General features: G+C 41.2%; 1 protein-coding gene across 1 annotated transcript; it reads left to right on the top strand.

The window, feature by feature from the left end:
- Positions 1-7,876: 7,876 nt before the first annotated feature.
- Positions 7,877-19,154, top strand: ZNF233 (zinc finger protein 233). Its single transcript, XM_045510560.2, is given in 6 exon segments — positions 7,877-8,010; positions 11,329-11,389; positions 14,079-14,202; positions 14,895-14,978; positions 16,394-18,100; positions 18,103-19,154. Coding segments are annotated over 5 exon segments (1,962 nt in total). The 5' UTR covers positions 7,877-8,010; positions 11,329-11,374; the 3' UTR covers positions 18,135-19,154.
- Positions 19,155-20,468: the final 1,314 nt, after the last annotated feature.

The following is a 20,468-nucleotide window of genomic DNA, read 5'->3' as shown; positions in this document are numbered from 1 at the left end:
CAACAGTGTAGGAGGTCTCATCTTGATTTCTAAAAAAATTTGCTGAGATTTTGATGGGAAGTGTGTTAGACGATTTGGTATCTTAATTTAAGTCTTCCAATCCATGGACATGGTGTAGATCTCTGTTTAGGTCTTTTATTTCATCAGTGATTTTTTGAGTTTCAGTACACATATGTTGCCTGTGTTTTGTTAGATCTATATTTAAGTATTTTCTGAAATTTTTGTTCTTTGTAGCTTCTTTATAATAGAGTGTCTGCAAACGGAGACAATTATTTCTTTTTTTCCAATGTGTTTTTGTTGTTTGTTTTTTCCTTATAGTAATGTCTGGACCCTCCAGAAAGCTATTGAATGGGAATATTGAAAGCAGACATCTTTGCCTTTTTCCTCATCCTAGGGGAAAACATTTAGTCTTTTAAGTGTTATATTAACCTTAGGCTTTTGTAAATGCCTTTTATGCCGTTAAGGAGAGTCCTTTTATCCCTGGTTTGCTGAAAAATTTTCATCATGAATGTATGTTAAATTTTCTCAAGAGTTTTTTTCTGCGTCTGTTAAATGGTTATATAGTTTTTCTTCTTTAGACTATTACTATAGTAAGTTACATTAATTTTCAAATATTGGAACAACATTGCATTCCTCGGATAAACCCACTTGATCATGATGTATTATTATTTTCAAATATTGTATTCTACTTAATATTTGTTGAGGGATTTTGCATCTATGTTCATGAGGGATGTTGGCCTGTAGTCTTTCTTCATGTAATGTCTTTTTCTTATTTTGGTAACAAGGTAATGCTGGCCTCATAAAATGAGTTGAGAAGTGTTTTATTCTGTTCTCTCAAAATGCTTTTGTAGAATTGTTTTTTTTTTTCTTTTAATGATTGGTAGATGTAAGCAATCTAGGCCTGGTTTTGTTGTTGTTGTTTTAGAAATTTTTAAAACTTGAATTCAGAATGGGTACAGAAATACTCTGGCTATTTATTTTTCCTTGAATGAGTTTTGGAAGTTTGTGCTCTTTTAAGGAATTTGTCCTTTCACCCACGTTGTCACATGTGGCACAACACTGTTTACAGTATCCTTTTAATTATCCTTATTTATATTGAATTATCTTACTATCCTTTTAGGATCTGTAATCATATCTTTCTTTCAGTCCTGCAATTGGTAAATTTCTATTTTATTATAGTTCTTTTCAAAGCTTACTGCTTTTTCTCTATTGTTGTTCTTTCAGTTCCAGTGATTTCTGCTTTCCCTCTTTATTATCTCCTTCCTTCTTTTCCTGAATACCATTATTAGAACTCACTTGAAGTTCCTGCTATGGACTTTTGTTCATTTTTTCCCTCCCCAGCATTAGCTCCCTTATCCATGCCTATGTTCCCTCCTCACTCGGTTGTGTTACCCAGCTCTCTGGGGGTTATAGAGAACTCTGTTTTGCCAGGTGTTTAAACTACAGGAATTATTGCTACATTCAGCCCCTCATTCCAGTTATACTTGAAAATACATTTTTAAAATACATCTTAACCCATTAAAGTTAAACTGCTTTGAGAGTTGTAGAGTTGACACCAGTGAAAATGATGGAGTAGGTAGTTCCAAGGGCCCAACCTCCATAGAAACAACAAAATCAACAACTGTCAGAATCTGCTTCTTTGGAACTCTGGAAAAATAGCCAAAGGTTCACAACAACTCAGTGAATGTTGAATAGAGAAAACAGCAACTTTAAAATGGTAGAAAGGCTTTGTGGTATTTTTACGTGCCTTTGCTTCACCCTTCTCTCCAGATCAGTGATGGTCTTGAAAGTGACAGCCTACATTCCCAGTGTAGGACCCTTATCCTTGGCTTCTAAGGAAGCAGAGCTGAACTTGTTCTCCAAGAACTGTGTTTGTCTGTTTTGAACTCTTTGGGAGCTGGCTGGAGGACTAATGCAAGGTTTCTGATTCTGTTTCACCTAACTTAGAAGTTTCTTATAGTGGAAAAGCAGCTAAATGGAGACTTCCTTGAAACATCAAAAGGCAGATGAACAAACCACTGCCATCTGTGGTAAGAGATTACAGTTGAGGCAAACAATAGATGAGCTGAAAGCCTGGGAGGAAAATCTGGAGAGAGATTCTGTGGGAGAAGTAGGGCATTGAAAAGCTCTGTGTATACTGGGGAATTTAGAAAGCCATGAGTATGCCTTTCATGTCTTCAGAAATGACCTGTTAAGCCTCTAAGCTTTTACCTGTGGCTGATCTTTGGCTACCAGTGAAACAAGAGGTGAAAGCTAAGGCAGGGTTGTAAATGGTTTGGCTAAGTGTGAAAGGAGGGTTCCAATACAGAGCCATTAGCTAAAGACTGGGAGTATTTTTTTTCTTTTATTTCTTTTTCTTCCCTTCCTCCTCCTCCTTGTCCTCCTTCTCTTCGCCCTCCATATCCTCTTCCTCCTCTTCCTGCTTCTCTACCCAGATATTCCAGGAAATCTCTATTAGCACTGTAGCTGAACAGAAACTAAAAGAACAGTGACTTTAGAGACCACATAAGACAGTTTTTAAAAGAGTTTAGAAAAGTCATTATGTTTATTCCTATTCTACTGTAACAACATACCACAAACATGGGTGGCTTAAAACACAGAAATTTGTTCTCTCATATTCGGGAGGCTAGATGTTTAATCAAGGTGTCAGCAGGGCCGTGCTCTCCATCCTCATGTCTTACTACCTTCTGGTGGTGGCCATTGATCCTGGTTCCTTGGCTTTCAGCTGCATCACTCTAATCTCTGTCTCTGTAGTCACATGGTGTTCTCCCTGTGTATTGTTCTAGTCACATGGCATTTTCCTCTCCTTACAAGGACACCAGTCATATTGGATTATGGTACACTTAACTTGATTATATCAAGTTGCCCAATAAGGTCACATTCACAAATACTGGAGGTTAGGACTTCAGTGTATCTTTTGATGGCACACAAGCCCTTAACAGTCACTTAAAAACAAATCATTGCAACCCACAGCAAGCAATAAAAAACAAGTGGAAGAATCTGATTTCAAGAAATAGCACATTATAATATTCAACAGAAAATTACACAATGTGAAAAGAAACAAAAAATATGAACCATCCACAGGAGAAAATCCAAATTATCCCCAATGAGGTACAGATATTGAGCTTACTTGAGAAAGATTTTAAATCAACTGTCTTAAATATTCTCAAAGTACTAAAATCCATGGACAAAGAATACACAGAAACCAGGAGAATGTTCTCTGAACAAATAGAGAATATCAGTAGATGAAAATTGTAAAAAGGAAAAAAATTCTGGGGCTGAAAAACCTTTTTTTTTTTTCCTGGAAAAAATACTAGAGGGCTTCCACATCAGATTCTTCAGCAGGCAGAAGAATTGGTGAACTAAAAGATAGGTTAATTGAAATTATTTAGTCTGAGGAATGGAAAGAAAAATAAACAGAGCCTAAGAGTACACCATTAAACATACCAACATATGCATAATGAGAGTCTCATAGGAGAGGAAGGAGAGAAAGAGGCAAAAAGAACATTTGAAGAAATAATGATCAAAAATGTCACAAAATATATGATATAAATCTACACATCTAAGGTCAAGAGGGATAAATGCAAAGAGATCCACACCAAGACATTTTAATCAAACCGTCAAAAGCCAAAGCCAAAGCATCTTGAAAGCAAGAGGGATTATGACTCATCATGTACAAGGGATCTACGATCCAATTAACAATTAAAAAGGAAAAACCTATAGTTCTCCTGTATAGGAAAAGACATGATTCTTCCCCACTGTTTGTTTCCTCCCTGTGAGTCTCCTTTACTACTCACATAGAACACATTCCTTCTGACACTTCTGGTCACCAAATGTGTGGAGGTTTTTGCCCACAGCAAGCACTCTCCTGTGACACCAGCTGGGTGTCCTACAATTTAGCTCAATTCAGACACTATTTACCAGGAGATAGCATCAGAGCCCACAGGTTAAGGGCTCAGTTCCACAAGTCTGTTCCCAGCCCACTTCTAATGCCAGTTGCAAATTGTAGGTTCCCAGGTTACCAATAACTTCTGTCTGATTTGGCTACAAATTGAAGATTCCCATAATCTCCTTTCAGTTTCAATTAATTTGCTAGAGTGGCTCACATAACTCAGGGAAACACTAACATTTACCAGTTTATTAAAAGTATATAATAAAGGACACAGATGAACAACCAGATGAAGAGATACAGAGGGCAAGGTATATGGAAAGGGGAACAAAGATTCCATGCCCTCTCTTGGCAAGTGACTTTCCCTGAAATTCCACCTGTTCACCAACCTGGAACTTTCCAAACCCTGTCCTTTTGGGATTTTTATGGGAGCTTCTTCACTTAGGCATGACCAATCATTATTTCAATTTTCAGCCCTTCTGCCTTCTTAAGAGAATGGGGAGTGGAGCTGAAATCCCAAGCTTCTAATCATGGCTTGTACTTTCTGGTGATCAACCCTTACTTAGGAGCTGTCCAGGTGCTCAGCCAGAGTTGCGTTTTAGATTAAAAGACACTTCTATCATCCAGGGAATTACAAGAATTTCAGGAGCTCTGTGTCAGGAACTGGAGTTAGAGACTAAATATTAAAACAAAAGATGCTCCTAGTGCTCTTAACACTTAGGAACCTACAAAGGTTTCAGGAGCTCTGTACCAGGAACTGTGGGCAGAGCCCAATACACAGTTTTTATTATCTCAACCAATTTCTCATCAGAAACCATGGAATTCACAAGGCAGTGGGGATGATATACTTAAAGTACCAAAAGAAAAAAAAACCTGTTAACAAGGAATCCTATACCTGGCAAAACAATCCTTCAAAAATAAAGGAGAAATTAAGACACTCCCAGATAAACAAATGCTGAAGGAGTTCATTGCTAGTAGACCTGCCCTACAAGAAATACTAAAGTGATTCATTCAGGTAAAAGTGAAAGGACACTCAGACAGTATCTTGAAGCCATATGACTAGTAAAGAACACTGGTAATGCAACTATGTAGATAAGTTTAGATAAAGTAACTACATAGGTAAATATTACAAAAGCCAGTATTACTTTATTTTGGTTTGTTACTTCTATATGATTTAAAAGAAAATTCATAAACAATACTTATAAGTCTATGTTAATGTGTATGCAATGTATAAAAATGAAATTTGTGACAACAAAAATCTAAAGGAAAAAGAGGTGTGTGGGAACATAGTTTTTCTGTACTATTGAAGACTGGCAGGTATTCATTCAAAATAAGCTATAATACATTTAAGAGGTTAAATGAAACCTCAGAGTAACTACCAAGAAAATAACTTTAAAACATGCAGATGAAGAAATGAGGAGGAAGTAAAAATGATGTATTTTTTAAAAACAATTAAAATTTAAAAAGGCATTAATGGAGGAATCAAGCAACAAAAAGATGACATATGGAAAACCAGTAGCAAAATGGCAGGGATAATCTTCCTGATCAAGAATTAATTTAATGTGAGTGGGTTATACTTTCCAATTAAAAAGCAGAGATTGGCAAAATGAATAAAACATGATTCAACTGTATACTGTCTGCAAGAGACTCATTTTAAAGCCAAAGTTGTATCTAGATTGAGTGTATATAAATTTGTATATGGATTGTATATAGATTTGTATACAGATTGAGTGAAAGGATGGAAAAAGATATTCCATGCAAATTGTAAACAAAAGAGATCTGGCATGGTTACACTAATATCAGATAAAATAGGCTTTATGTAAAAAACTTTATGAGACAAAGAAGTATATGGTATATCCTTAAAGGGTTAATCTATGGAGATACAACAACTATAGACATTATGCACCTAGCAACAGAGTCCTAAAATGTGTGAAGTGGAAATTGACAGAAATGAAGGGGAAAATAGTTCTATAATAAAATTTTGAGACCTCACCAGCTCCACTTTCAATAACACATACAACAACCAGATCAATAAGGAAATAAAGAATTTGAAAGCACTATAAACCAAACACATAACAGATATATACACAGTACTCCACCTAAAAATCAGCATAATACACATTTCTCTCAAATGGACACAGAATACTGAACAAGATAGACCATATATTAAGTCACAAAACAAGTCTCGATACATTTAAAAAGAAATCATACAAAGTATATTCTCTGACCACAGTGGAACTAAATTAGACTCCATAGAAGGAGAAAACTGGAAAATTCACAAATATGTGGAATATAAACACCACACTTGTAAAAGCTAGTGGGGCAAGAAAAAAATCACAGGGAAATTATGAAGGACTTTGAGATGAAAACAGGTCCACAGCAGTTAGTAAGTTCTTAGGGCTGTATTTTCTACATAAAAGATGGTTTATCCATCTTTATTTCCTAAAATTTACTCAAGCCTGGAAGGTGGGGCAGTTGTTTCTGTGGCTTCTCTGGCTGTTCTTCCACCTCCATCGTCCAGGCCACCATGACTGCCTCTCCTGTCTGTCCTGCGACTGGCTCTGCTGCACTTTATCCCTGACTCTGGCTGGAGCCATGTCCCACACTAACCCAGATGTAATTGTAATGTGATTATTATCACATATGAATAGAAGTCTGGGGAAACTCATCAATGAATTCAGTAAAGTTGTAGGATACAAAATTAATGTACAGAAATCTCTTGCATTTCTATACACTAACAATGAAATATCAGAAAGAGAAATTAAGGAAAAATCTAATTTACCATCACATCAAAAAGAATAAAATACCTAGGAATAAACCTACCTAAGGAGGCAAAAGACCTGTGCTCTGAAAACTATAAGACACTGATGAAAGAAATTGAGGATGACACAACAGATGGAAAGATATATTGTGTTCTTAGATTGGAAGAATCAATACTGTTAAAATGACCATACTACCCAAGACAATCTACAGATTCAGTGCAATTCCTATCAAATTACCAATGGCATTTTTCACAGAACTGGGACAAAATTTTTGAAAAATTTGTATGGAAACACAAAAGACTCTGAATAGCATAAACAATCTTGAGAAAGAAAAACAGAGCTAGAGGAATCATGCTGCCCGACTTCAAACTATACTATGAAGTAATCAAAACAGTGTGATACTGGCACAAAAAGATACATAGATCAATGAAACAAGATAGAAAGCCCAGAAATAAACTTGCATTTATGGTCAATTAATCTATCTAATCTATGGCCAATTGCACACTGAATAGACTGCAGTGTAGTGTCAACATAACTTTTGTATGCTCTAGGAAACAAAAATTCATGTGATGCATTTTATTGTGATATTTGCTTTATTGCAGTGGTCTGGAATTGAATCTGAAATATTTCTGAGGTATGCCTATATTCTAGGCTTTTCTTTTTAAAATTACAGTATTTCTTTTACTTCTTGCCAATGCCTCTTCTTTCATTTGCCAGAAAACCCCAGATTTCAAGTGAGCAATTTAAACAAATAAGAGTGTGAAACTTTTTAAATCTGTCCTGTTGTTGGATCAAAGGTTACTTTTTCTTTTCACGAGTCTCTAGCACTTAGAATAAATACTCAAGCCCGAAAAAACTATCGGGGGTCTAGCTGCATTCAGGCACAAGTAAAGTAAAGCAAAAGCATCAAGCCAAGTTTGGTAGACTTTCGTCAGCTTTAGTTCCTGTACAGCCACATTTACTTTTCAGTCACACTTGTTTGTAATGTGGTTTAAGAAGAAAAAAAAAAAGGGAAGAAAGGAAAAATAAACAAACAGCAAAATCAAGCTCTAATAGCGCCTGTAGACTGAACCGAACCATCTACATATGCCTAAAAAAAAAGTGGCACTTTCTTGCCGAGGATTCTGGGAAGTGTAGTCCACGAGGGCCGGGTAGTCAGAGCCACTTCCGCTCTCCAAGGGAGGAGCTGTAGCCCTTGTTTCCGCTCAGGAATTCTGGGAAATATGGTCCAGGTGCAGCTAAGAGTCCGGGCACTTCCGCTACAGGAGAGGGAGGCCGGCGTTATCAGTACCTGCTGGGAGGTGAGTCGGTTTCTAGAACCTGCGTCGCTTCGAGCCTGCCTGGGCGTGGGAACTGCAGGTACCACTCTCGCCCTTGGGGAATAGAAGCCGCGGAGGGCAGGGGCGACAATTTGGTCACTTTGGTGTTTAGGGCGGCTGGCGGGCGGCGGTCGTAATCTCCGTTTTGAGAGTCTCTGGGACGCAGGTTTTCCCTCGCCTCCCCCACCTTCCGCACGCTCTGTCGTTTTTTTAGGGATTATATCCAAGTAGAGTTATTTAATTTCTCCGTTTCTCTTCTATAAAGTGGAGTTAATGTAGTACCTTACTAGTAGGCGTGAGGTGAGATTTACGTGACGTAAATGGATGTAAAAATGCTTAGAACCGGGCAGCGGCACATGCTGAAAGGCGGTCGGTTGTTCCTAGTCTTTTATGTCTCTCCGAGAAGCACTCAGTACCTGAAAGCCTCTGTGAGCCCGCACTGGGTTCTGAGCTCCAGTTGCAGAGCCACTGGCTCGTCTCTGACCCCTGCGGAAAGAGGGGGTTTTCGTGGATTCCTAATGACTCCCTGCAACCCCGCCTCCCCCCCCCCCCCACACACTTTTTTAATGGAAAGAGTGGGTCTCACCCCCTAGCTGGTGCCTGGGGATGTCAGCTGTGATTTATCCTGGACGAGAGATATGGTTGTAATATCTTCTAGCCTCCTTTCCTTTCTCCACCTTGACTTCTCAAAAAGGGCGCAGAGAGGATGGAGTGACCCTTGACGCCAGGTAATTGTCCCAACGTGAGAGCATTTATCGTGTTATTTCTGCTCTCAAGTGAGCAAGACTTCCTTCACTATCAGGTTTTTTTCTACTGGACAAGTATTCAAATATTTATAGAGTAAATGGGATGAGACGTGTTGGTGAATGAGTAATAATAATTTGTTAACATACTGAATGCTAAATACTCTTCTACAGGCTTCATATGCATTAATTAGCATGATCTTCACGACAGAGATACTGTTAGTATCTGTATTTTACAGATGAGAACATTAATAGTTGAAGAATTTAAGTTGTTTTCCCAAAGCCGAACAACAGGGAAGAGACAGAACTGGGAATCTGAACACAGGCAGCCTGAGTTCTTGACCTTTAAGCCATACTCTTGAAACTGCAGGACCCTTGGGGGCTTCTCAAGGTTGTTATTATGTACCAGGCACTGAGCCAAGGCTTTCCCCCACTGTTTTTAAACTTGAGATGTAATTTACATATCATAAGATTTCCCCCCTTTAAAATATACAACTCACTGTTTTTTAGTATGTTCACAAGGTTTTGCAGCCATCACCATTGTCTAATTCCAGAACGTTTTTGTCACCCCCAAAATGCCCCTGAGCCATCACTTCCCACCTGCTGCACTCCCAGCCCCTGACAACCACTAATTTACTCTCTGTCCTTGTGGACTTGCCTAGTCATGGCTACTGGACTTGCTCACTTAATCTCCAAAGCACCCTTATAAATTGTTACCTGTTATGGCCACTACAGCCTTGTTCATTTAAGTGAGGCAGACTGTCGGACTTTTGTTTAAAATGAAGGAGAAAAAATAGCAGTCATATTTTAAAACGGTTTTTCTTTACTACTGTCAGTGTGGGAGAGGACATGGGCCATTGAGACTCTTCTGGCTGCATGAGGAAAATTCACAAGTACTCACGTCTTTTACAAAACCAGATGCTGATATCAATGAAATATCATTAGAGAAGAACAAATGACTAATTAATAAAGCCAGTCAGAACTATGGGCTTGTCAGAGATAGAGGTGAATTTCTGAAGACAAAGCAGTGTACAGTCTCTGAAATCTGGATGTTGTAAAAGCCCCCTTTGTTGGAAAGGATGGTAGAAGATGTTTGCAAGGACAGTTTTAGGATGCATAATATCACCTTCTTTTCTGCAGATACAGTGAGATCAGTTTTAAGTTTCTGTCTACTCACACATTTGACCCTCATAGCAATCCTGTAGGGAAGCACTGTTTTTTTGTTTGCTTGTTTGTTTGTTTTTTTAATGGAGGTACAGGGGATTGAACCTAGGACCTTGTGCATGCTAAGCATGCGCTCTACCACTGAGCTATACTGCTTCCCCTGACCCTGCCAGAAGCACTGTTCTTATTTTGCAGATGACAGCTTTGAGGCATAGGGAGGTTAATTAACTTAAGCAGAGTTAGTAGCAGCGTAAGAAAAACTCAGTCTTCCTCCTGCTTTTCTCCTTTATTCTTACACTGCTAGCCCATTCACCACATTTCTTTTTTTCCCTTAATTTTATACTATTATTATTTTTAATGGCGGTACTGGGGATTGAACTCAGGACCTTGTGATGCTAAGTAGCACTCTACTGCTGAGCTATAACCAGCCCCCTTCACCACATTTCTGACACCAGATGTGGATGGTTTCCTGCCCCCCACACCAGGCAATTCTGCTTTACCAGCTGGGTGCCCTACAATGTAACTCAATTCTAACACTATCTACTTGGGTATAGCTTCAGATCCCACAGGCGAAGGACTCAGTCCCACAAGATTGCCCTCCCCCACTTCAGGTGCCATTCATAAGTAGTAGGTCCCCAGGTGACTTCCGTCTTCTGACTTGGCTACAGATCAGAGGTTCCCATGACTCCTCCCCTTTGGATTTGATTGTTTGCTGGTATGTTCACAGAGCTCAGAGAAACACCTACTTAACATTTACCAAGTTGTTAAAGGATATGTTAAGGTTACAGAGCCAGATGAAAAGAGCTACCTAAGGCGAGGTCTGGGAGGGCGGGTCCCAAGCACGGGCACGTCAGTCCCTCCTGGTGTGTGCATGTACTCACCCACCTGGAAGCTTCCGGAACCCCATACTATTGGAGTTTTATGGAGGCTTCCTCCGTAGGCGGAATCAAATGTTAACTCCATTTCCAGCCCCCTCCCCTCTCTGGAGAATGGTGGGGTGGTGAGGCTGAAAAATTCCAAGCTTCAAATCATGGTTTGGCCGTCCCGGTGACCAGCCCCCATCCAGGAGCCCATCAAGAGTCACCTCATTAGAACAAAAACACCCCTCCACCCCCAGGAAATCACAAGGGCTTCTGGGGCCCTGAGTCAGGAACTGGAGGCAAAAACCAATAGATGATTTCCCAGTTGCTTTACCATGATTGACCTGTTGGCCCCAGAGTCTACTCTTATAGCCAGTATATTCCACTGCCCTTTCATTTTCCCTGATACCGAGGATAAGAATAAGGATCCTGAACCCTGGAGACCACAAGGGACTCGTGTGTGAGCCCTGCTGCCTAGACCTGAGCAGAGTGTCCACTGCACAGGGGCCCCTGGCTGGGGGGCTAGTGACTTACACACGGCAGGCACGTGGGCTCGGACCTCCGTCTCATGGCTTCTTTCTCCTTCGCCAGCTGTGCCTTCCCAGGACTCTGCGCTTCCACAGAAGGGGCAAGAAAAATGACCAAATGTCAGGTGAGTTGATGTTTATCTCTTAAGATTACATCTCTTTTCTCAAAGATGAGACACATCTTTTTTCTCTTCCAGGGGAAGGATAAAGGAAGAGAACAGGTGTCTGTTATGTGCCAGTTACTTGCTTCTTTGTTGGTTCTAGTTATTGTTTTTGCTTTTAGTTTTTGTTTCATATTATTATCATCTTCATTTCACAAATAACAGTGCAGAAATTCACAGAGACCAAGAAATTTTAAAAGCCCAACTTAATACATTGCCTGTGAATCAGCTATACTTGATATAATTACAATCACAGTATACGTACACTTTTCAGTTTTATTTTTTCATCTAATGTTATCACTTGAGTTTTTTATGATTCAGTATTCTTCTATGAATTGTCTCAGAAGGGTTTTGATTTTTTTTTGTCTGACATTTCAGAAGCTCCACTTCCTCATACAGACTGCTGTGCCTCTGAGCAAATTTTGTTTTGATTCATAACACTTGCACAGGGCTTTTAGAAATGAAATATAATTTACTTGAAAAAATGACACAGATCCTAAGTGTCAGATCAGTGACAGTTGTAGGCCCCATTTTGAAAGTTGTGTAATTGCATTAGCCCACTACCCAAAACAGAAATAGAACATTTACTTTACCTTCCAGAGTTCTCTCCTGTCTCTTTCAAGTCAGTTTCTTACCCCTGGAGGGCATCAACTGTTCTGATCTGTCATTGCATCATTAGATTTCCTTGTTTTCAAATTAAATATCATCAGTGAAATCATACTGTATGTACTCTTGTGTCTGGCTTTTCACTCAGCATAATGTTTTTGAGATTCATCTATGCTGTTGCTTGTGTCAGTAATTCAGATCTTTATCCTATTCCATTTTCTGAATGTATCAAAGTGTGCTTATCCTTTTGAAGGAGCTTTGAGTTGTTTACAGCTTTTAATTGTTATGCATAAAGCTTCTTTGAGCATTCTGGGCTGGTCTTATAGACATATATTTTTGTATCTCTTGGGTAAACATCTCGAAGTGGAACAACTGGGTTTGTAGGTGAATATAAACTGTTTTCCAGACTGGTTGTACCATTTTACAACCCATCAGCGGTGCATAAAGGTTTCAGCTTGCTCCTTTGCCGCCATTTGCTGCTGTAGATTTTTATTTTAGCCATTCTAATAAAATGACATCTCACCGTGACTGTGACTTGTATTTCCCTCATGATAAATGACGTTGGATGCTTTTTCATGTGTTTTTGCCATTGGCAGATCCTTTTTGAAAAGTTTATTGAAGTCATTTGCCTGTAAAATTTGACTTCTACTTTTTATTATTAAGGAGTTCCTTATATTTTTGGAGTTCAAGTCCCTTGTCAGATATATGTACTGTGAATAATTTTTTTCCATTCTGTGGTTTGTCTATTTTTCTTAATTGTGCCTTTAAAAGTCATTTCTGAGGTGAAATTTACATATAACTTACATATAATGTATTCAATCACTTTTGACAAATATGCATACCTGCGTGACCATTGTCACAATCCAAGTGTAGATCTCCATCATCAGAAAGGTTCTCTGAATACCAAATGTTATCACTTATATGTGGAATCTAAAAAAAAAAAGACACAAATAGACTTGTTTACAAAACAGAGACAGACTCACAGACATAGAAAACAAACTTGTGGTTACCAGGGAGCAAAGGGGGTGGGAAGGGTTAAATTGGGAGTTCGAGATTTTCAAATACTACTATATGTAAAATAGATAAACAACAAGGTCTTATTGTATAGCACAGAGAACTATATTCAGTATCTTGTAGTAATCTATAATGAAAATATATGTATATATACGTATGACTGAAGCATTATGTTGTACACCAGAAATTGACACAACATTGTAAACTGACTATATGTCGATTTAAAAAAATAATAAAATCACAAAAAAAGGTTGTCTGGTGCCCCTTCCCAGTTAATCACAATCCCATATCCCCAGCTGTAGGCAACAACTGATTTACTTTATGTCACTGTAGGTGCGATTCATCTCTTCTTGCATTTCATGCTGATGGAATTCTACAGTGTGTACTTTCTGTGCCTGGCTTCATCTGTTCTTCATGATGTTTGTGAACACGTGTCAACAGTTTGCTTCTTATTGCTGCATAGTGCTTTGTTGCATGGGTATACCACAGCTTAGTTATTCATTCACCTGTTGATGGACATTTTTGATTGTGGTAAAATATATATAGAAAGTACCATTTTAAGTGTACAGTTCGGTGGCATTAGGTACATTCACTGTTGGGCTACTGTCACCACCACCCATCTCTAGAACTCTTTTTCATCATCTCAAAGTGAAATTCCATACCCATTAAACAGTCATTCCCTACCCTCCTCTCGCCCAGTCTCTGGCAACCATCATTTTACTTTCTGTCTCTGTGTATTTGACTACTCTAGTCTATCTCATGTAAGTGGAATCATCCACGTAATCCTTTTGTGACTGGCTTGTTTCAAACTTCATCCATCTGACCAGGATTTTAAATCAGCCATCATAAATAGTTAATTCTAGCATACAGGATTGATATGCGAGGTGGAGAAGAGGAGGAAACAACATAAGGTAGACTCAAGGCCCTCAGAATCCAGAACAGCTTCCCACCCATCCTTTCCACCCACTCAGTGCTGCCCCTTCCTAGTGGCCGCTGATCAGAAGATTGAAGTTGTATGTGCTTCATGTTGTAGGAGGTGACATTCAGTGATGTAGCTGTGACCTTCACCAGGGAGGAGCTGGGGCTGTTGGACTCTGCCCAGAGGGAGCTGCACCGAGATGTGATGCTGGAGAACTTCCGGAACCTGCTGTCAGTGGGTGAGGACAGGTGCCTGCTGTGATTCAGTGTCAGCCCCCAGGAGTGGCTTTGTATCCTTGGTTTCAAATGTTTAAGACTTTGGGGCTCTTGAAATGCTTCCCTGGGGCGTGGGTACAGCTCAGGGGTGGAGCATATGCTTAGCATGCATGAGGTCCTGGGTTCAATCCCCAGTACCTCCATTAACAAAAATTTTAAAATAAAAACATTTTTTAAATTAAAAAAGTTTAAAAAAGAAGTGCTTCACTGAATCTAGGGGCCTGAACATCCTAATTCCTGTGGAATATCTCATCTATACCTTGTCTGTTTTTTCAAATTGTATTTGTGACATCTTGGTGGGGTTTAAAATCAGTGAGTGGATTGCATCAATATTGCATTTAATGCAATAGGACAGAAATAGCATAGCTTCTTGTCAGGAACTGCGTATAGTGCAACAAAAATTGTGAGTAAAAGACAGGAAAGGAGAAGAGGTAGGAGCAGATGATGGTTAGGATCAGGTCATTTGATCCCTTGACTCAGTGATGTGCATCTGTGTGTTTGCATACTGGGTCACAGCATAAAAGGTGTTTATTACAACGGGTCACCATCAGAATTTGGAAAAATACTACTTAGCCGCATGAAGATCATTACATTGGAATGAAAATTTTTGCCTTTAATGCGTTCACCTTATACATGTGCCACTTCTTTTTCACAGGCCATCCATCCTTCAGGTTAGGGTTGATATTACAGGTCGGGAGAGAGGAGAAGCTTTGGGCGATGGAGACAGAAATCCAAGGAGGTGGGTGTTCAAGAGAGAACTGTGCAGGTGTGAGTCCTTGCAGCTCACAGAGTGGATGATGAGGCAGTGTGATGAAAGAATTATTTCAGAACACTGGTAATCTCCTGTTGGATGTCTAGCCTAATTTTAATTTCTGTGCTGCTTGTATTTGCCATCTATTGCCGAAGGGCAAATTACTCTTAAACCTAGCAGTTAAAACTACAGGCATTAGGCCGCTCTCACCTTCTGAGATGGACTGCATTCTGCCTACGGAATGTGTAGCTCTCTAAATAAACTCGCTTTCACTTAAAAACAAAGAGTACAGGCGTCACGGATTCTGTGTCAGGAACCTGAGGGCAGCTCAGCTGGGGGGTCCTGGCTCAGGGTCTCGGGGAGCGGTTGTGAGGGAGGTGGCCAGGACTGCAGTTCTCTAAAGGCTTCAGGGGCCTGAAGGATCTGCTTCCAAGAAGGGCTCATTCCCAGGGTTATTGACAGAAGGCCCCAGTCCTTCCCCGGCTGTTGGCAGGAGACCTCAGTTCCTTGCCACGTGGGCGTCTCCCTGGGGCTGCCTGAGTGTCCTCAAAACATGGCAGCCGGTTTCCCCAAGCTAATCGCACCCAAGGGAGTGGGAGGCAGAGACCACAAGGCCTTTTGTGACATAACCTTGGAAGTGACACACCATCACTTCTGCCATATTCCATTGGCTTCGCAGACCAATACTGAAACATTGTGGAGGGGACTTCAGTAGGGTGTGGGTATCAGGAGGGAGGGATCCTTGGGGACTGCCTTGTCTGCTGGCTGCACAGCACCTTTTGATATTTGCAGATGGATGTCTGCAGGACCTGGAAGATAATTCAGTTTTGTCAAAAAATTCAGCTGAGTTAAGTGGCAATAATTATCATAGGATTTTTACTCCAATAGGATGTATCAGTTATGAGAGGAAGTTTTCTGGTTTTTTTTTTTTTCAGTTATAGTGTTCACTAGTCGAATATTATATTTTAGGACATCATTGAATCAAGGGGAATTTTCTCAGATCTAGCCTGTGTATAACAAGTGTGTTTAATGGCTAAATTAAGGAAACAAATTTACCATCTCATGGGTTCATCATCAGAACAGAGGAGATATTTCCCTTTGCCAATATATTCTTTTCACTTTTGCTGAGAACATCCCCTGCTCTGTAGCCTTGTATTTCTAATTTTGACCTCGTTCGTAAGTCTCCGTATATTAGTTCTCAATGAGTCTCATTAACACTTAGTGGATGGGAGCCTACTTATCACCTCTTTGTTTCCATAGGCATGAAAAAACTAAGATTGTTTCTAGCTGAACTCTGCGCTGATTGAATAGAATCTCCCAATAGGGCCGACTTGTTAAATATTTTTATCCCTGAACATTCGTTTGTCCTCACTTCCATCTCTGAATTCTCTTTGTCCTTCCAGGACACAGGAATCCAAATGAACTAGAGATTCTTCAAGAAGGAGGGTTAAGATACCTTTTACATGAAGACCTTATGGGCTGGCAGATATGGGAACAACTTAAAAGTAAACTACCCAGAACTCAAGACCCGATAATAAATCTGCAAGGTAGGAAGTCCAAGTTGCCAAAACAAGGTGATGCCTCCTGTCAGATGTGGGCAGGAGAATCTACTCAGGTTCCTGAAGATGGGAACTATGTAGCAGAGCCTCAAGGGGAGAGTTCCAGCAGTATCAAAAATCAAGAATTTCCAACTCGGCCCTCCTGGGATTTCTGGAAGAAAATGTACCTGAGAGAGTCACAGAATTATCAGAGGAGGAGTCAGCAAATTGACATAAAAAATAAGCCGGGTAAGTGTGGTCATTGTATTATGAGAAGGATACCTGCTCAGCGTGGTGACCAGGAAGTACACAGAAGCGGGGAGGCTCGTAGCCACAATAATCATGGAAAAGACTCCACAGAGAACTCATCCCAGCATGGTATGATCCACCCAGGAGAGCAGACCTCTGATGAGAATGGAAAAGCCTTCAGCCTTGACTCTGATCTTGAATTCCATCAGCAACTGCCCCAAGGAGAGAAGCCCTGTGTGTGTAGTGAGTGTAGGAAGGGCACCAGTTCTAGCTTAGTGTTTCACATCCATCCGAGTGTTCACACAGGGGAGAGATGCAGTAGGAGTGATGAGTGTGGTACAGACCTGAGAGCCAGCACAGATGAGAAACGCTTCCACTGTCAGGTGCGTGCTGAGAGCTTCCATCAGAACTCCTCCCTTCCCACCTGGGAGCCTGATCACCCAGGGGAGCATCGGTATGTGCGTGGCAGGCATGGGAGGGCTGCCAGTCACAGCTTCAACCTTAACAGTCACTGTATAGCCGACACTGAAGGGGAATCCTGGAAACATGAGCAGTGTGATACAGGCCTCAGTCAGACATCACAACCTCAAGGTCATCAGAGAGCCCAACCCAGAGACAAAACATACAAAAAGGCATGTGACAGGATATCCAGCCAGAACTCTGCTCCTCAGCGGAGAGTTCACACTGGAGAGAAACTGTATCAATGCGAGGTGTGTGGGAAGGACTTCAGTAAGGCCTCAAACCTCCAGGCCCATCAGAGGATCCATACCGGGGAGAAACCATACAAGTGTGATGTATGTGATAAGAACTTCAGCCGGAATTCCCACCTCCAGGCCCATCAGAGAGTCCACACTGGAGAAAAACCCTACAGATGTGACATGTGTGGCAAGGACTTCAGTCAGATCTCCCATCTCCAGGCCCACCAGAGAGTCCACACCGGAGAGAAGCCCTACAAATGTGAGACATGCGGGAAGGGCTTCAGTCAGAGCTCACATGTGCAAGACCACCAGAGGGTCCACACTGGAGAGAAACCCTACACGTGTGACGTGTGTGGGAAGGGTTTCAGCTGGAGTTCACACCTTCAGGCCCATCAGAGAGTTCACACTGGGGAGAAACCCTACAGGTGTGAAGCATGTGGGAAAGGCTTCATCTGGAACTCCTACCTTCATGTCCATCAGAGGATCCACACGGGAGAGAAACCCTACAAGTGTGGCATGTGTGGGAGGAGCTTCAGTCAGACCTCACACCTTCAGGCCCATCGGAGGGTCCACACAGGCGAGAAACCCTACAGATGTATTGATTGTGGTCAAGGCTTTAGCAAGCGTTCCTGTCTTCAAGTTCATCAGAGAGTCCATAATGGTGGTCAACCCAGTTCACATGCCAAGTGTGAGAAGAGTGTTCTTCAGACTGCAGACTTCCCATTTCCATCAGAAAACCTGCACAGCTGGGGCTATTTATAAAATGTTGGGTTTTCAGAATTCAGGAGTGAGCTGCATTTTTTACAATCATTCCATCGAAGGAAACCTATTGGTTGTATGAACATGGCCAGTGTTTCCCACAGAGCCCCAAACTTCACAATTCTCAAAGAGAATGCACAACAGGGAAACCTGGTCAGAATGGTACAGTTTAAGTTTCAGTCCAAACCTTCATATTCAGTAGAATCCACACCGGGAGAGGCTGCCAGAATGATACAGGGTCAGGATGTCAACAAAAGTAATGATGGGGGAGGGGCGGATACAGTATAGGTCAGTGGTAGAGTGCATGCTTAGCATGCATGAGGTCCTGGGTTCAATCCCCAGTAACTCCACTAAAAAAAAAACAAACAAAAAACCTAATTACCTCCCTGCACCAAAAGCCAAAATGACAGATGTGGCAAAATCCACAGCCACTAGAGTGTCAGCTCCATGGGGGCAGAGGGTTTGTTTACTGCTGTGTGACATGGCCCGGAACCAGTGCCTGATGTACAAGGTGCCCAGGAATTGTCTAACGTGGAGAGGAAAGCTATTATAAGGAAGACAAAACAGTTGAACATCTCAGTGAGCTCAGCCCCAATTAGTCCAAGTAAATTGTCCTGGGAGAAAGATTCTTGTAAGAAGCCTTCAAAGTAAATTCAAGGAAATGATCATTTAGTAAAAATAAGTAAAATCGAACAGTCTGCAATTTGAATGTTAGATTTTTGCCGCTGGCTCCTGTTCTCAGCCTCACCTTTCAAGCAGTGAAGGGCTAAAGTATTTAATCTCATCATTTATGACTTTCTCTGTACCGGGTACCATCAGTTGTGTCCAGCCTAAGTTTCACTATTTTTCTTTCTTTGGGTCTTTGGTGACAAGAACAGACTGAATGAAAAAAAAAAAAAAAAGAAAAACTCATTTTTAATTCCATCAAGCTTCATGAGCAAGAGGTGTGCAAAAAAGGGGGAAAATATTAGAGCATGCATTTTTTCTTACTTTTTATTGAAGTTTAAGTGTAGTTGACTTGCAACAGAGCATGCATTTTGGGTGCCGAACTAAGCTATTAAGGGCCAGGACATTCTGGACACCACTACCCCCTTCTCAGATGCATCAGTAGCTTTCAAGATGGTTGAAATGGTTTTTGCTTGGTTGAACAGTTTACTCAGGTGTCTTATTTCCTGGAGGTAGGGGATGGTTTCCCACAGTTTCTTCTGGACCTCACCTTCCTGGACACTGGAACCCTAAGTCCCACGCTATCTCAAGTTTCATGGTTCCATCGGAAATCCAGGGCCAGTACCAGACCCTGGGGGTGACTACTGGAGCTTACGGTTGTTTCTGTCCATTAGGACGTTTTCAGCTGTGAGAAATGGGAAAGCCAACTCAAACCAGCGAGACAAAGAGGAGGCTCAGTCCTTTAAAATTCTTGTCAGCAAATCGCCACATCTCAGTTACCTTGGTGTGTCTGTCTGTTGACTGCCTTTTCTCTTTCAAGTTCTGATTGTTCTGGTCTCCGTTTGATGGGTGGTGGGTTTTGGTTTTGGTTTTGGTTTCTGTTTTATTGTATCCTGGATATTTAGGTTGTAAGACTTTGGGTCCCATTTAATCTTTTTGAGCAGGAAGTCACCCATTTGGGTGTAGTCGACAGGTCCAAGTGGGGGTGGAAGTTCCTTCCCTCTGGGCCCTTTTAATACACTGTGTGTGGCGGAGGTAGGAGGGGTGCACGTGGCAGGTGGGGGTGGGTGGCAGAGAGCCAGCTGCCACCATCTCCTTGCTGCTGGGAGAGGCTGTCCCTGTTCAGCTGTCCCCACTCAGCCTCCTGACACTAGTCTGGTGGGGGGAATTAGAGTGTGGCCTAGGCCAGCCTCATTTCTGTGAGTGGTGAGGGTGAGGTGAGGAGGGGAATTCAGCCCCACTGACACTGTCTGGCTGGGGAGGGGCAGGCAGACCCAATATTACGGTCTCTTCTGTCATACTTGCCTTCTCCTGTTCCAAAAAGGATAGTTCAGTCAATTGCAGAGGAGTAAGATTTTCTTTCTTGCTTAAACACCTTGTCCATTTTCAGAATAGACATGTCTCTTATGAAGGGAGCTTAACATCCACGGCAGGACACTGCAAGATCCCCATTGTTACCGTGTTTAAGCCTCAGTGAGGTAAGTGATACTGTTCCTATCATAACATGAGGAAGAGTTAAAACCATTGCCCTAGTTCACACAAGTAGCACAATTTGAACAGGTCGGCAA

The sequence above is a fragment of the Camelus bactrianus genome, chromosome 9 (assembly GCF_048773025.1).
Source record: "Camelus bactrianus isolate YW-2024 breed Bactrian camel chromosome 9, ASM4877302v1, whole genome shotgun sequence".
Taxonomy (NCBI): Eukaryota; Metazoa; Chordata; class Mammalia; order Artiodactyla; family Camelidae; genus Camelus; species Camelus bactrianus.
The sequence above is the reverse complement of the archived record's forward strand: the minus strand, read 5'-3'. Positions and strand labels throughout refer to the sequence as shown.